The 17,024-nt window shown below is 51.5% G+C and overlaps 1 protein-coding gene across 2 annotated transcripts in view; it reads left to right on the top strand.

The window, feature by feature from the left end:
* Nucleotides 1-17,024, top strand: part of HSPA12A (heat shock protein family A (Hsp70) member 12A) — a 64,680-nt gene that overhangs the window by 11,080 nt on the left and 36,576 nt on the right. The window contains exon 2 of one of the 2 annotated variants that reach the window (XM_034663334.1): nt 6,789-6,871. The exons of the other annotated variant lie outside the window; for it this stretch is intronic. Coding sequence (XP_034519225.1) covers nt 6,847-6,871 — 25 coding nt within the window. The 5' untranslated portion in view covers nt 6,789-6,846. The remainder of the gene's footprint in view (nt 1-6,788; nt 6,872-17,024) is intronic. 2 annotated transcript variants of the gene reach the window in all.

Here is a 17,024-nt window from a genome sequence, read left to right as displayed (position 1 = left end):
GTTGGGATAAGAAAGTGTTTTCCAGCCCCGATGTCAGAAGTCCTGTTCCCAAAGCGGACACGGAAGCCGTTGAGGAAGCAGCCGTAGGTGGCATCGCCAGCCAGTGGGACCCGGTCTATCAAATGTCTGGCCGGGGCCTCCCCTCTCGTTCTACAGATGGGCACACGGAGGGCCAGGAGGGCTTCAGGGACTGCCCCCAGCTACTTGGCGAGGCCAGCGAGAGAATCCAGGTCATCGGACAGCCCCTGCACACTTGCCCTCTGAACGCAGAGCTGGCCTTGGAATGGTTCTCAGCCCTTGAGCCCAGCCAGCCCCTCCAGTCAGAGACAGCGCCGGGATCTGAACCTCTCCGCGGCCGGGTGGCTGTGAGCGAGAGTTCCTTGTGGTGGGACCCCAGGCACAGCCTCTTCTCTTTCCTTGCATTGTTCCTCCATTGTTGACTTTGGTGGTGGCCCATCTTTTGTGCCAGTATTAAGGAGGTTTTAGTGGCGGGTAACTAAACGTCTTCTAGCTAGAGGGAGCCAAGGAGATTTCAGAGAGAGGATCCCAGGGTGGCTTCTGGAACTCCCTCCATCCTGGGTGTAGGAGGGAACACACTGAGAGTCTTCCCCACCCACCCCCAACCCTAGTCTCTGACTTCTGCTTTACCCTGCCTGTAGCCTCTCCCTGCCTCCCCGTACGCCCACTTTATGGGCTCCCCGGTCTGTCTTTCTTGCTCCAATCCAGATTGCCAGGGGAGGCCCCTGGGTCCAGGCATGATAACCACCCGCCCCTGGAGATGTTAGCCCTGGCCGGGGGCCGGGGTCACTTGCTGGGCGGGGGGAGTGGGGGCGTCACTGGCCGGTGGACAGGGAGCGGCTGTCTCTTGCAGACAGTTACAGTGCGAGTCATCGAGTAAGTCATTTTCCAGCAGATGGCTACTAGGTGAGGGCTGTGTAGACAGAATAGATGGAAGCCTGTGAGAAACGTTACTCTTGTTTCTAATAGCAACAGATACCTGATGGAGTCCTATTTTTCTTTCTTCTACAAATCAAATATAATAGCAGATGATAGGTTTAATAAAAAATAGTTTCAGTGTGTGTCTGTCCTTGGCAAAATAAAGACCTCCTAACACTCCATCAGCAATTTGGGGCAGAGGTTTACCGCTTGGTAACTTGAGGCGTCGTGGAACGCGGAATTGGTGGAGATGTGAGGGAGGGGCTCGTAGCTTTGTGTCTTTATCAGCCTTAGTGTGGCTTTGGGGCCAGAGTGAGACGTGGATACAGCTGGAGGCTGCAGCGGCGGGGGGGGGCCTTCAGCATTCTGCAAGCCAACCTGTTCATTTTCCAAATGAAGAAACTGAATCCTAGAAAGTGACAGTGACCTTGAGAGCCCACAGTGACCTAGTGACAGGATAAGGTCACGCTGTCCTTTAGAGCAAACTCACAGTCTGCGCATCTGGGTTGGGATGCTGGGGATGGGGGTGGGGCTGGGGATAGGGACATCGGGGTGGCAGTACCCCGCTTGTGCCTGGTGGTGTCAGGGGCACCCTGGAGGGATTTGGGGAGCAGGGGATGGTCTGACCTAGGGCACCAAGCTCCTGGGGGCCAGTCATAAGGAGAGCGGTGCGCAGAGGTGTCATAGACCCAGCAAAGACCTGATGCTGTCAGGGGCTTGTTGGGTCCCGTCACAGCCGTCTCACGGGAGGCCGCTGTGTGTGTTCTCGTGTGTTTGTGTGTGTGTACGTGTGTTCATGCGTGAGTATTCACAGGGAGAGAGGCAGTAACAGAGATGGAGGAGAGGGAGGGAGAGAGAGACAGAAGAAGGGAAAGACTAAGAGATGTTAGAAGCTTCTGGTAAGTCTTCCCTTGGGGTTCATGTGGTTCATTCAGAAATGAGCCCCAAAGAACCCGGCTGGTCACAGACATTGAATCTAACACTGTACTCCTTGGGTCTTCCTGAACATTTGGTAGTGGAATCCCAAAGTGTCACATGGTGGGGGACAGAGCCTGAGGCCCTCTGGAAGGAAGATGACGAGGCAGCAGGATGGGATTTCTCAGGAGCAGTAGGAACGCTCTCTGTCCTGCTAATTATTTGTATCTGTACCTTGTGTGTTGAGTGCGTAGTCATATGGGGAATCAGCCTTCCCACCGAGTTATACTATGGAAGGGGCACGTCTTCCTGCAGAGTAAGGCCTGAAGAGAATACGGAGATGCCGCAGAAGGCAGGGAGGCCTGTTGGGATTGCCCCTCAAAAACTGTAGTGTGGGGGAGGGTGGCAGGGCCCTTTTCTAATGAGATATGAGCCATGAGATTGACATAAGCTCCAGAACGAACACAGAAGCCCAAAATACAGTGATCGTGGCAGAGGGATGGCCCCGCTCCTCCTGTGACTGACTCACGGAAGAGCTGTCGGGATTTCCGTCCCCAGATGAAGCCCATCACCGGCTTCTGCCCTCAGAGCTCCTCCCTCAGACCATTGCCCAGCCCCTGCTCACAACCGCTGCCACTCTTGCAGAGAATTTGCAAATTGGTTTCTGTCTGCGAATATGCTTACAACAAGGTGACCCTCCCTGCCTGCTTCCCCCAAGCCTTAAGGCCCAGGACCCATAGCAGGCCATATGGGCATCTCCTGGACACGGCCAGCTCCAGGCTTGTGCTCAGATGTGGCAACTGAACACCCGGGCTCTGACCAGATGTGAATGATTAAAGCCTCGGACAGCGTGGGTTGGCAAGGTTGGAGGCCAGCGGTAGAGCCAGGTCCTAGGAGCCCAGGGGAGGCCTAGGACCCACCCAGAGCACCCCCCCCCCACCCTTCCCTCCGATGCTCCAGGGGGGCAAGTTTTCTGTCTCAGCACCAGCATGGCTCACTTCAGGCAGGGAACATTTGGGGACACTGGGGGGGGTTGAGTATTGAAGCCAGAAGTGATACCCATAAAGTGTAGGTCCACTCCTACTCCTATTCCTCGGGTAGGCTGAGGCCAAGGCAGTTCAAGAACCCCTTCCAAGGGGGGTTCCTGGGCCGTGCTCCCTGTGGGAGGCTGTGTGGGACTGCAGGAGGGGCTCAGGTCCTGAGCTCCGGTCTCAGCTCTGTGGTGTACTTGCTGTGGGGCCGTGGGCACACTTGGAAATCTCCCTGAGCTTCTGTTTCGTCCTCTGTAGGATGGAGCTGAGGAATAAAGCCCACCCCACGGGGCTGCTGGGGAGATTGGCCTGGCAGAGAGTTGGTCCCCAGGAGGTGGGAGCTGGGTGATCCCTGGGAGCTGATCACGGGGTGGTCACTGGGGTCCTGGTGCAGGAAACAGAAGAGCAGGCAGGGGCCTTGGGCAGGACCAGCACTGCAGCTGGACAGCAGGCCCCCCAGGGAGGCTGCAGGAAGTGGTATGTGGAAGCCAACCTCACACCCCGAGCATCCCCCCACCTGACCACCTCCTCTGTCGCCCTGCTGCTGTTCTGGGTACGTACTGGGTGAAAAAAAGATAACTCTGCTTCTCATGACAAAAGCATTACGTGTCCATCAAGGAAACTATCATCCAAAGGAAGAAAAGAGGAAACAGCCAGGACCCCACGCCCAGAGTCAGCTCCATTAACCTGTTGGTGTTCCACCTTCCTGCCTTGCCAGGCATAGCGAGACAAAGCTAATAGCGGGCTTTCGTGAAACCTCGCACCACGAGGTCGTGGGTGCTATCCTCCTTTTATGAACGAGGACACAGAGGCTCAAAAGTTTGTGGTCCTTGGTTAAGGTCCCGCAGGGAGAGAGTGGGTGGTGGGCCTGCTGGTTCTGAGCCCGCAGTGTGAGTTCTTCAAAAATTTTTGTCCTGGATCACTTTGGTCGTGCTCCCTCACATCCCTTGCCCCCAGCCGCAAGAAAGCCACCCCCAAGAAGGCTTGCTTCCTTTATACCAAAACCCTGGGAGCAGGATGGGCCAGGCACCCACCAAAGCAGGGCTGTGTGCATGTGTGTGGGGGGGTGCTGGAGAGTAGGCCTCACCGTCTCTTCCCAGAGCTCCTGAGGTCAGCTTGGCTGGGGTGCTCTTGGCCGTGGCTGGCTGCCAGAGCTCTGCTAGAACCTGGATAAAGGTGATCCAGGCCCCAGATATTGGGGTGAGGACAGGGGCCCCCAGGTGGACATCTGGCAAAATGGTGAATAGGACTGGAAGCTCCCCCCCCACCCCCCGCAGGGGCCTTGGAGGTGGGAACAGCGCCTTTGGTCCCATCTGGAAGGTGCACTGGCTGCGGGCAGGAGGCCTCATTACCTGCCCCGTGGTCTTCCCCCAGGAGCCATCAGGTCCCGTTTCACAGGAGCAGCCTTGCTTCTTTTGCACAGGCTCCGCGCGAGTTCCCCATGCCCTGCAGGGGCGAGGCTGCTGCGTGCTGGCGGGCTTGGTGGGGCAGGAGGCAGGGGCAGCATGGGCGGTGCCAGGTGGGGTGGGGATTAAGTGAGGGGGTCCCCGCAAAGCCGTTCTCGGGACGTGACACCTGCAGCCCTCCCCGTGTGCTCTTGAGCTGTGATGATGGGTGTAACTGACGTACAGGAGGCATCGGGCTGGGAAGCGTACCCGCGGGGATGTTCACACGTGTGTGTTCCGTGTGTGGGAGGGCGAAGAATGCCCTCCGAAGATGTCCGTGTCCCACCCCCCAGAACATTCATGGTATGTTACCTTGCGTGGCAAAGGGACTTGAAAGAGGTGTTGAGATCGAGGGTCCTGGGAAGAGGAGACTATCCTTCCTGGGTGGGCCCAGTGCTATCCCAAGGGTCCTTATAAGTGAAGGAGGAAGCAGGAGGGTCAGAGACGGAGAGGGATTGGAAGATGCTCTTCCGCTGGCTTTGAAGACGGAGGAAAGGGACCCAAGCCAAAGACTGCAGATGTCCTGAAAAGCTGGAAGAGGCAAGGAAATGGCTTTTCTCCTGGAGCCTCCAGAAGGAACACAGCCCTGCCAGCGCCTTGAGTTTAGTCCAGTGAGACCCATTTAAGACTTGAGACCTCCAGAACCATGAGAACTCCAAAACTCTCTGGTTTTAAGTCACTGTGTTTGTAATAATTTATTATAGCAGCAATAGGAAGCTGATACACTGTGTCACCACTGCACCAGGCAAGATACAGGGTATTTTTATCACTCCAGAACATTCCTTTGTGCCTTGTCCCAGGCTGTATCTGCCCACTCTGTGAAGAACCAGTGTTCTGACATCTTTCACTTTAGACGTACCTGTTCTTGAACTTCACATGGATGGAATCCTCCTTCACGTCCAGGGTCTTTTACTCAACCCAGTGCTTTTGAGGTTCATTCATATTTTGGGCGTATTAATACTTTATCCCCTTTTTGTTGCTGAGTACTGTTTCCTGGTCAGGCTATACCACACTTGGTTTGTCCTTTCTCCTATTGATGGAAGGTTGGATCATTTCTAGTTTTAGGAGCTTACAAAAAGAAAAGAAAAAACCTGCTGTGAACATTCTGGAACAGATCCTTTTGTGGACGCATATGTATACTCACTTCTCTTGTGTAGAATCCAGGTTGTGGAGTTGCCAGGTGCTAGGACAGGGTGCGTTCAGCTTGAGTGGAAATTGTGGGGCTGTGAATTGCAGCATGGGTCAGCCTGGCCAGCCTCGGGCCCGGGGGCTGGTGGTCACCTGCTGGCCCGCAGGGGTTTCTGGGGGTGCGTACGTGATGGTGCGGGCCTCCTCTGGGGCTTTAGTGGCCCTCAGGCGGAGATTCAGGTGGAAATCCTCAGCCAGCACATGGGTGCTCTGGGGCTGGGAACAGCAGGCAAGCCTGTGTTTCTTGAACACCTGTTCTGGACCCAGCTCAGTGCTGGAATTTTCTTATTGGTCTTCCCTTGTATCTTCACACAGCCCTGTGAGGGGGAATAGTTGTTATCCGCTTTGCAGCTGTGGAAACTGAGGCCCGGGACGCAGTTCTGTCTGTGGCAGAGCTGGTGAGGGTAGAACTGGCGGTCTTCCCAGGTGCAGCTGACCTCAGGTTTCAATCCCATCCTCAACCCTGGCAGAGAAACCCAAGGCTGTGCTGGATGGGAGAGCAGCCATGAGGGTCAGCTCCTCCCATGGGAAGGACAGTGGGGCCGTTTCCCCCTGCAGATGGGTGTGTGAGCCAGGCCCGGGGGTGGCAGATGGCCTCCCACATGTCAGAGAACAGTCCAGCTGGTGCAGGGGTTTATGGGGACAGTCATGATGGTGGGGCAGTGGTGAGGGGCTAGTGGAGGCGTCTGATTGGTTAACAAGCTACGTCTGATATGTAGGGCAATAGAGAACTGCGGTAGGTGCTCGAGGCTGGGAGTAACCTGATGGAATTGGTGGTTGTGACATGATTGAGGGGAGCAGCCTGGAGACAGAGTGTGGGGCCCTCTGGGAAGCTCTCCACAGCTCTCTCCCTTTCCCCGTGCTCTTGCCTTTCCCTGGTGTTCTCTCCCCATCTCGTTCACTCAGCGAACTTGTCCTTGAAGATGCCAGTCAAGCACACCACCCTGGGACTGCCTCCCGCACCCCAATCCGCCTGTGGCACTTACCACAGTGTCTAACAAAGAGTGCTAAACAGAACTGTACAGTTTTCTTAATTACAATATTTGAACTGAAATCATTCACCCTGTTTTGGCCTGAAAACTCGTAGTTGGATTCTCATGAATTAAATACGCATGTGAGGCATGTCCACGAGACAAGACTAATGGCCGCCTATTGGGGATGGGGCAGAGGAGAGCACGGACAGACATGCAGGGCTTGAGGGGGATGGGGGGCTGTTTCACGTGTGCCCTCGTGGATGAACTTCCCAGGTAACCCTGAGGTGCTTGCCCTGCAGAGTACTGCTACATCGTACGGTGATACCACGCTTGGTTCATCCATTCTCTTATCGATGGATGTTTGGATTGCTTCCAGTTTTTGGTGAGTATGGGGGAAAAAAAACCCCGCTGTGAACATTCTGGAACAGATCTTTTTGTGGATGCCTATATATGCACACTTCTCTTGAGGAAAATCCTAGTTGTGGATTTGCTGGGTGCTAGGGCAGGGATATGTTCAGCTTGGGTAGAAATTCCCCACTGCGTATTTGGCTTCTAGAATCTTCTTGTTCACTAACACAGAATGTCCTCAACATTGTGTCCACATCATCAACAGCTTCTAGACTGGGTCTGTGGGGAGAGAGAGGCAGGGAGACGAGGGCGGGGAGAACGGACCTGAGCAGGTGTCCCTGTCACCAGCTCCCACTTTTCCTGTTGGGAGCATTCCTGTGAGCACCTCCCGTGGGTCACCGCCCAGAGGGGAGGTCACGGCCCTGCGCTCAGACATTCCGTCTCAGTGGGGGTGTGCCTGTTGTGAGTCAGGCCGGTCACTCCGGGTCTGGAGCATTCTGCTCTGCAGAGGAGATGGCTGTTGATTAACTGAGTTCCAGAAGGAGCTGTTAAAGATACCACTGAAGTCAGAGAAGCTGCCCCTGCACATGGTCGGACTAATGAAGCAGGCAGGCCTGCGCCCTGGGAGGGACGGCCTGTGGGACGATAGTAGTAAAAAGCCACAGACAGACCACCTGGGCTTACAGGTGTCTTTCCTAGTCCCCGGCTTAGGCAGCTGGCCCTCTATGGATGGTGGCGGGGAGGTGCAAAGTGCCATTCCCCGGGCCTCAGTTCTTGCCTACCTGGACACTGCAGGGGCTGGAACAGGGGTCCTGGAGGCTTGTCCACTTGTGCACATACAACACACATGCTCCGGGGGGTGTGTGTGGGCAGCCGGGGCCGTCTGCGTGGCCTCCCTGTGGCTCCTAAGCACAGAATATGCAGCGTTTCCTGGGGATTCATGTAGTATGTTCATGTGGTACATGCAGGCTCCGCCCACCTCGTCAAAGCTGCTTGGTCTCAGGTGGGCCTGGAGATGCTCTGGGAGACACTCTGGGTCCTGCGGCTTGGAGTGTCCCCCTCGCTCTGTGGAGCAGCCTGAGGAAGTCAGCCTCATTCCCTGGCAAGTACCTCGGCGTGGCCTTTCTACTCCCCGGGAAAAGACTTTGAGCAAATTTGGTCCTGGGGGGAATTGTTCATTGGTTTTCTTTCTTTGTTTTTATCTCCCTTTCCCACTCTGGAAGTAGATACTCTATTTTAAATCCTTCCAAGAGGAGTTTCTCTTGAAATTTTGCCATGCCTGCCTACCTTAGCAAAAATCTTAAGTTAACCAATATCTTAACCCAGTTCACTAATTCTCTCTTTGTAAGAGTGCCAATCCCTCACTGAAGGTTTTGCATAAAACAGAGTAAGAATGAGGGATTTTAAACTTAAAAAAATCTTTGAAAGTCTCGGAAAGGACTTCCTGTCCCTCCTGCTAGCATGGAAATGTTTGGCTACCATGTGAGCAGTGTTCTGTGTACAGGGCCAGGCCACCAGTGTGGAGAGGGCATTTGGTTCCTGTGGGTGTCCAGTATCCTGGGGAACTCCCCCTATGGGTCCCCCGCTCGGAAGCCCCCCTGTCCAGACTGCAGTGGATGGTTCATGCACTTGTCTTCTCTTTTTCTCTGTCTTCTGGAAGCAGCAATATCTCAGGCAGGTTCCCGAACACCTACGAGCCCCAGGACCCTGGCTCAGGGGCAGCAGCACATACAGGTAGTTACACAGAAGAATGTTCCAAGGCTGATGCGGTTTGCCCTCCTGACAAGACGGAGTGGTGACCTCAGCTGACAGCTAGTTACGGCTGCAGGTTATTGGGCATCTTCTAGCATGGGTTCCAGAATCCCTCGAAAATGCCTGTCTGCAGGGGAAGCCCTGACAAGTCGTCCAAGTACAGCTCTCCATCAGGATGGAGTGTGGCCTTCGGTTCTGTCCAGAGCATCTAGGGGAAAAGTGAAAACACAGCTGGTGGCTGGGGCGCCGTCCCTGTCCTGGGCCTGGGTTCACACGCTGCTGAAGAGCAGGGTGTCTGGGGAGAGGCCTGTGCCGCTCGCAGAGTCCGGGACGGGCAGCCAGCTCTGCTGCTGGACAAGTTCCAGGAGAATTGCTGTGGACTCTGCCAGGCAGAGAGGTTGGCGGCTTCCCAGGGATGGAGGGAGGGCGGGGGGGAGTGGTGGCCAGGGTGGGTGGGGGTGACTAACGTCTGCTTCCAGGGAGGAAGGCTGTGCTCCTGAGTGCAGGCGGAACCTGGGACAGTTTTCCTTACAGGGTGGTTTCCAGCAGCTCTTCGATTTTTTTTTTTTTAAGTTGAGATTCACATATAAAAAAATTAACTTACCATAAAATTCACCATTTTAAAGTATACAACTCAGTGGCTCTTAGGACATCCACAAGGTTGTGCAACCATTGCCACCGTCAAATTCCAGAATATTTTCATCACCCTGAAAAGAAGCTCATGTCCGTTCGCAGCCCCTCCCCGATTCCACTCCCTCTGCAGCTCTCATTTCTTGCTGTGCAGTGCTGCCAGCTGCCCTGGGTACAGACTCTGGCCAGTTACAGAGTCCTGGAACCTCGGGGCTGGAATGTGGTGGAGGGAAGGAGCTCAGGCACTGGGGACAGGCACTTAGGACTGTGTAATTTCAGGAAGATGCTTAACCTCTCTGTGCCTTGGTTTCCTCTGCTGTTAAATGGGGCCAATAACTACATATTATCTACCTCATTGGGTTGTTTGTAAGGATAAAACAAGACACTGTGTAAGTAATAACAGCTACACTTGTTAAGACCTTTGCCTGCATTATTCTTATTTAATACTCATTAATCTTGCAAGGTAAAAGTTATTATTATCCTATTTAATACAAAAAGAAAACCGAGCCACAGAGAAGTTTAGTAACTTGTTTAAGGTTGCACAACTATGAATCTGTTTTTAGCTGCAAAGCATGGAAAACTTGGCTTTATCTTGTTTCAAGAAAAAGGAAATTAGTTATGACATGGAATAGAAAGTCTAGAAGCCCAGCAAGCCCCAAGGCAGGTGCCTTTGGCAGCTCATGGACCCCATCAAGAACAGATGGAGGTTCTTTTGATGGTATGTGCATTTTGGGCTGGTGGCAAGATGGTGCCCACAGGCTCTTCGCAGCGTACTGGCTTTAGAGTAAAAATATTTCTTTCCCAGAAGCCCCCAGGTGACTCCATGGGCCAAAACTGGGTCACAAACCCATTCCGACTTCTGTTGTTGGTAAGGGGAAGGGGCTCGCCATGACTGATTTCGATTACCTGGGATCAGCCCTGGGTCTGGGGAAAGGTCTTCCCCCCGCCCCAGCCTCCATGATCATCATGTAAAATTGAGGTTTAGTTAAGAAGAGCGAAATGGATTGTGGGTAGACACAGCAGGATCCATCAAGGCCAGTAAGTAACTGAGCTGGGATTAGGACGAGCCCTCCCCTGGGCTTCACCACGCTGCAACACAGCCTCCACACAGCTCCTGATGGCTAGTATGTGCGTAGCGAATCTAGGCTGAATGATGAATCTGTATAGTCTAGTTCCCACCCACCCCCAGTTTTTCTCCAACTGAGTGGTTGAACCCCTCTTGTGATGGGGAACTCAGTGCCTTACCAGGCTTTCCCTTTTCCCGTTTGACAATTAAGTGCCACGGCTCCCTCTTAGATTATTAGAAGAAGATCTGCTCTGGGTGCAAAACTTGGAAAATGGTGCCTACTCTAGGTGATAGAGCCCTTCATTTCATGGCTTGGGGTGGTTCCGTTGTGGTAAGAAATGGTACCCCTGCCTATAGGGTGATGCGGCTCTGCTTCGGAGACACCCTCCCCCAAGGTAGGCGCCTTTGTGCCGTGCACAAGCTGTCTCTTCTGTTAAGACCCTCTCCAGAGGGTCTGTAATGTACGTGCACAAGCCTCAGCTGGCAGGGCATGGGCAGAGCGTGGGAAGTTTGTGCTTGGGTTCCCCAGCTGGGGGCACACCTGGGCTAAGGGCACCCCTTCCTGCCTGGAGATGGTACGACTCTCTCTCATCAGGAATGTTCAGCTGTCTGTCTCCCCAACCCTCACCTCCTGTTCTGCCTCTCCCTTACCTCTCCCCAGGGACAAATGGCAAATGTTTGGGAGGTGAAAAGAGTCCCCTGCCTCTGTCTATAACTTTAGTACAGTCGGCACTGCTGGGGACTGAGCAGTCCCAAGGCTGTTCATGATGGAAATTGGGGGAGGCTAAGCCAGGGTCTTCCCGGGGCCTAGGGAGGTGGCCTCTTTTCCTTGGAGTGGGGCAGAGCTTTTTCATCGACTTGTTCAGTTTTGAAGTGTGCTTCACTGTAGAGAACAGGAGAGCCTGCATTTCATTCCCTGGTGGGAGTGGGGCAGGTGGCTTCCCAGATCCTCCTCCTTCCTTCTGAAAGTGCCCCTGGGGTGAGCAGATGGGCTGAGCAGTGAGGTCGGGACCAGACAGTCTCTCTCACCCGTGGCAGCACCAGCCCTGTTCCCCTCACTTGGAGTTTCCCTGAGGGTTCCATGTGCCAAGTTTCTGTCCAGTGGGTCTTTTTATCCTTGATTAACAAGCCTGGAGAAGCACCGTTGAAAGGAAATGCATTTGCTCACTGCACATCTGTGGGCGCCCGGCCAGTCCCCTGGTGTAGGCACATGGCCTATTTTGCGACAGCAGTTGGACCGATTTGACGATGATGATGATGATGGTAATGATAATAAATAACATCTATAATTTACTGAGTGCTTGCCATGCACAGGGTTATAGGTATTATTTCGTTCTGTCCTTAGAGCGACCCTATAAAATATATCACCATCATTGTGATCCGCCCGTCCTCCCAGTTTCCAGGAGAGAAAATCGAGGTTCTGAGAAATAAAGTAGCTCACCCAAAGTCATGCATCTGGGAAGTGGCTATGCTGGGATTTGAACTCAAGCTTTTCTGACTCTGAACTTGTACCTTTAACTTCCATGTTATCAGCAGCCCCTCCCATGATCTTTGGATTTGAAGAATTAAGGGTTTCCAAATGGAGAGCCCTAATGGCCTTCAGAGCCCATAGAAAGACAAGCTCCACGGTCTTCTGAGCCTGGAGGCAGAGCTAGCCAGCTGGGGCTTGGGAATGCCCGTGACTGTGTCCTCCTGATTTTCCTCATGCTGTTTGCTCATCTGTGAAATGGAGATTTATGTTCACATCTCTCTTGTAGCTTCATCTGTCGTGAGCAGTGGCACCTGTTGGACACATGACATTGGGCAGGCAGCTGGAGAACTGTGGAGCTGGGTGGCATCCTGACAGCATGGGCTTCTTTCTTAACCTTGTAGGCCCTACTTTTCTCATCCATGGAATGGGAAGAATCACAACACCTCACAGCCCCCGCACACAGCAGGATTTCATGAGTCAGACCTGTAAAGCTCAGAGCTTGGCATGAGATTCACATTTGGTGATTGTTGACTATGATAGCTTTCCTGGTAGATTTCTGGGTTTGTACATTTATAATCATTTCAGATTAATGATGTAAGTCTGAATAAACTTGTACAAGAGCCTAGAGTCAAAACTGTACATAAATAGCTGACCCCAGTAAGGAATGCAGCAGATGGTGGGTGGGGGCTGTTATTTATTTCTGAAGGCTTCTCATGAGTTATGTCCTTTGTTTATTGAAACATAGTGATAGAGGCCCTGAGAATATGGATTCCCACTTCACAGAGGGAGAAGGTGTCCAGAGAGAGGTGACCATTCACACCTGTGCATTCTCCAGTGGCTTGGCCTGCCGAATTCTGCATCACCGTCGGGAGCCATTTGTTTTCCTTACATCCCTCTAGGAACAACAGCCAAAGAGCCAACTCTGGCTTTGCCCTTCCTGTTCCTAAGCTGTCTTGGTTCTGAGACCTGCCCCTTGGCCCTGCTGCCCAAGCTGGCGGCCCTGTCTGCCCCCTTTACTCACTCTTTTATTGCTCATTTGAATCACGATCCAATATAGGTCCATGGATTGCAATGATTAGAGTCACTATGTTTCTTAAGTGTCTTTTAAGCTGTAGGAGTCAGTCCCTGGGGCTGATCGGGATGACAGGGGAACTTATTAGAAATGCAAATTTTCAGTGGTCCCAGACCTGTCAGAGTAGAAACTTTGGGGTGGGGGTGGGGCCAGCAATCTGTTTTAACAAACCTTCTTGATCATTCTGATCAGGAGTCTGAGACTCTTTGATCTCTAGGTTTCCCCTCCTTTCCTGTATATTTCCTTTGTAATTTACTTCTTGGGGAAGCCTGGCTCTTGTCCCGTAGCAGTTCCCCCAACCTGGGTTTTTTTTTTTTTTTTTTGATGATTATTTTTTTTTTCTAAGGATTTTATTATTTATTCGACAGAGATAGAGACAGCCAGCGAGAGAGGGAACACAAGCAGGGGGAGAGGGAGAGGAAGAAGCAGGCTCATAGCAGAGGAGCCTGATGTGGGGCTCGATCCCATAACGCCGGGATCACGCCCTGAGCCGAAGGCAGACGCTTAACCGCTGTGCCACCCAGTCGCCCCTCCCCAACCTGGGTTTTGCTGGTTGATCCCCGGGTGCCAATGACCGAGTTCCTCTTTCCTCCCTGCTGAGGATGAAGGGAAGACTCTGCTCCCTCAAACAGAGGGAGCTGACTTTTGGAAGACACTGCAGAAGTGGGGTGCCCTCCAGGCACAGGATGGGGCTGGAGCAAACACAGATGTTCCAGGCTCTGTGAAAAGGTTTGCTAAGGCCAGGAAAGGGGGGCCATGGAAGGAGGAGAGGCCACAGAGGGGAGCAGGGATGGACTTTCAAGGCCCCGGTGCCGGTGGTGGGCGAGACTTCATCTTGTGGGGCATGGGAATTGAAGGCCCTAACAGTGGTGGACTTTGAGCAGACCTTGGTTTGACCAGATAGCTCTGCCTGCGGGGGAGCATGACTTTGAGGGGGGCGGACCTGGAGCAGGGAGCCCGAGACACACTGGAGAGAGCCCTGGTAAGTGTCAGCAAGATCTGGACCAAGGCTGTGGTGGTGAAGTTGCAGAGGAGGGAGTGAATGTGAGAGATACGAAGAATCTCTCACAGGAATGACTTGGTTTGAGAATGCAGTAAGACGGGAGGGAGGAGTCTGGGAGCTCTATCTGGGAGCCATGGTGGTTGCACTGGCCAAAGGGGCCGTCTAAGGAGACGGGCAGGTCTGGGTGCTTTGAGAGCTGATCGCACGTTGTTGGGGGTAGGTAACTCAGCACATGAATTACCAATATTCTGACTCAGAGGGGTCAATGCCTTGGTTGGGAAAGACCTCCACCTCTCCAGATCTGTGGATAGTCACTGAATCCACTTTTGGGCATACATAGAAATCCACCTGTCCATCTACCTATCCATCCACCCATTTATCTATCCACTCAACTATCCATCCTTTTATCCATCCACTCAACTACCCATCCACCTACCTGTCTCCCCACCCATCTATCCGCCCATCTATCCCTTCTTTTATCTATCCATCCATCTGTCCATCCATCTATCCATTTTTTTATCTATCCGTCCATCCAACTACTCAACATTTATTGAATGCCTGTGACATGTCAGGAGCTGAGGAATCAGTGAGGAATTGAAATAGAGCCCTGCTCAGATGAGCCCAAGGTCCATGGAACAGAAGCCAGGTGGACGGAAGTATCTTAATACTGTGTGTGGGGTGATCTGGGTTCCAGGGGTAAGGGCCTTGAGGTTGCTAGATATAATTCATGAAGGTTAGTAGGAAGAACTCTTGGTCTAGAAACCATTTCCTCACCTCCCCTGATGGTGGCCTGGACACACATGTGCGTGTGTATCCCCCCCCCCCACCGTGGTCTGGGGTTGCAGGGACTTGCGGGGCTCACTGTCTCAGGAAATCCAGCTGCTCCAGTTCTCTCTTGTTGGGGCACCTCATCTCCTAAACCATCCTGGGGGGTAGTTAAGTGGAAGATGCTGCCTAGTGTCAGGATGGGCCTGGGGGAGCCCCCCCACTCTGGGGTGTGCTTGGTGCTGTGGCTTCTGCCACTATAAATACTCATTTCCATAATTATTATTTAGCATTTGGAGAGCAGCTATTTTACACTCAGTGTTCTTTGTAGCCAGGAGGGTCTCCCAGTTCATGCCAATAAAATTTCCATTTACTCTGAACATCAACCGTGGTGATTAAAAAAAACAAACCCATAAATTATTTACTGAAATGGAAGTTCAGCTTACAGTAATAATGCATTAGTTCAGCTAGCCATGAAGCCTGTTATAGAGTAATAAATTTTTTTTATTTTCCTTCTTAAAAGATTTTTGCCCATAACCTACACATGACCTTGAGCTGATCAATTTTCGAAGATGACAGTGCAGGGAGGGTATGTAAGGAGAGAGAGGAAGGGAGAGCTTACCTCAAATAGCCCAATTTTAGGCAATTTTCAGCAAATACCTGTTATCTCACAGCTAGGAAGGGAAAGAAATGAAAATATATATTGCATTTTTTAAATCATAAGGACCAGACCTTAAAAATCCTTTTGAAATCGAGCATTTATTTGATAGACACATAAATCTGGCAGCTGGAAAGAAGGGCTGTTCAGAAAAGCTGGGGAGTCACCATTGTTGAGACCACCTGTCATTTCACATGAGCCTAGAGCCTTGTGGAAGAAAGTCACCCCAATGGTTCTGTCTTCATTTTTTTTTTAATGTTGTATTTATGGAGCAGGATCAATTTTATGTATCTCAGAAAGTCTACAATTCTGCTCACGGCCACTTGCTGACTAATGTCTCCAGCAGAGAAGAATGACAAGCAAGTTTGTGAATTATGGCTGGCTTTGACGTTTCTTATCAAGACTGTTTTTTATTTTAAGAACATCTGCCTTGATTAAAGTCATTAGAGCCAGGAGCAAATAAAAATGTGTCTGATTTTCACATGTCTGGCATTTTATAACAGGAATCCTGACGAAACCAGTGTCTTAATTCTCACACCCCTAAGGCAATGAGTATTAACCTAGTAAGTTCGACTAGTTTCTCCTCTCTTATCTGGTTTGGGGTTCTAAAAAAAAATCCTGTGGCAGGAGACTTGTTGGTTGAGTCAGACTTTTACTTATTTATATCCTCTGCTTCTCTGCAAAGATATTTTCATACCCCTCTTTGCTGCAAAAATTATTTTAAAAGTGACTCGGTTGAAGAATGTGTTTAGGAGGTGGGTTCCGGGTTGAGTGAACCTAGAAACATCCTTATCAAATTATTTTTATAGTCCCACAAACTAAAAATAAAAAAATCGCATAGACAGAAGTGACGTTAAATTATCTGAAGCTAATAGGAGAGGAGACCTGGCAGTTGTTTTCTGTTGGCTTACTAGAGAGCTTCATGGTTTCTTTCTCCTTGGCTTGACCATCATTCTGTGGCTGATTGCATTCTTGAAATGTTCAGGGTTTTTCTGATTCTGTGATGTGAAATCATCAGATCCCTCTGTACCACATTTCAGGGGGACGTTGGGCTGGGCGTGGAAGATACTGTGAGTGTCTGTTTAATGTAGCTGTAACAGTGGAGTAGGTATTTCTTAGAACTCCCAGGTCTCTCAGCTCTGCCCTTGACGACACTTTCTGGTGGAGTATTTTTCTTTAATCTCTGTTTGCCACTCTTCTCTCCCGACCTCCACAGATGGGTCTCAATTCTCTTTCCATCAGTTTCCTTTCTGGCCCCCAAGCCTGCACTCTAAAAATCTCTATCCTTTGGGGGCTTTTAGCTTTGCCTTCTTTGTCATCTCCCGTGTGCTCGGGTCCCCTGTGTGTCCTTGAACTGGTATATCACATAGGTGGGCATATTTATGGGGCAGATATTATTGTATTGGCTTTCATTGTCCACAATTAGTGACAGTTGGTATGTCTTACTGTGGAGTATGGCCAATGTGGAAGTGGTTAGTAGCCAGGACATGCAGGCGGTACCTTGTGCATCTAGACATTCCATATATCAGCTTTTTTCTGTTGCCTATTATCTCAGATCTGTCAAATATCCATAGATCAATAGATAATATTCCATGGACCCCGTTGTGTTTATTCCTAATTACTTACCTACTGAACGAGAGCTCTCCAGCTCGATTGAGACGATTAGCACACTAGAAATTGTCCATACCCCTCAGGGCCTGAAATCACCTTTTCCATATTCTTTTCCCCATGAATTTTTGAGCACCACTCGGACATCCTAAACAGTTAAAT

Source organism: Ailuropoda melanoleuca, chromosome 6 (assembly GCF_002007445.2).
Source record: "Ailuropoda melanoleuca isolate Jingjing chromosome 6, ASM200744v2, whole genome shotgun sequence".
In the NCBI taxonomy this organism is placed as follows: domain Eukaryota; kingdom Metazoa; phylum Chordata; class Mammalia; order Carnivora; family Ursidae; genus Ailuropoda; species Ailuropoda melanoleuca.
This window is presented reverse-complemented; position numbering and strand designations above follow the sequence as displayed.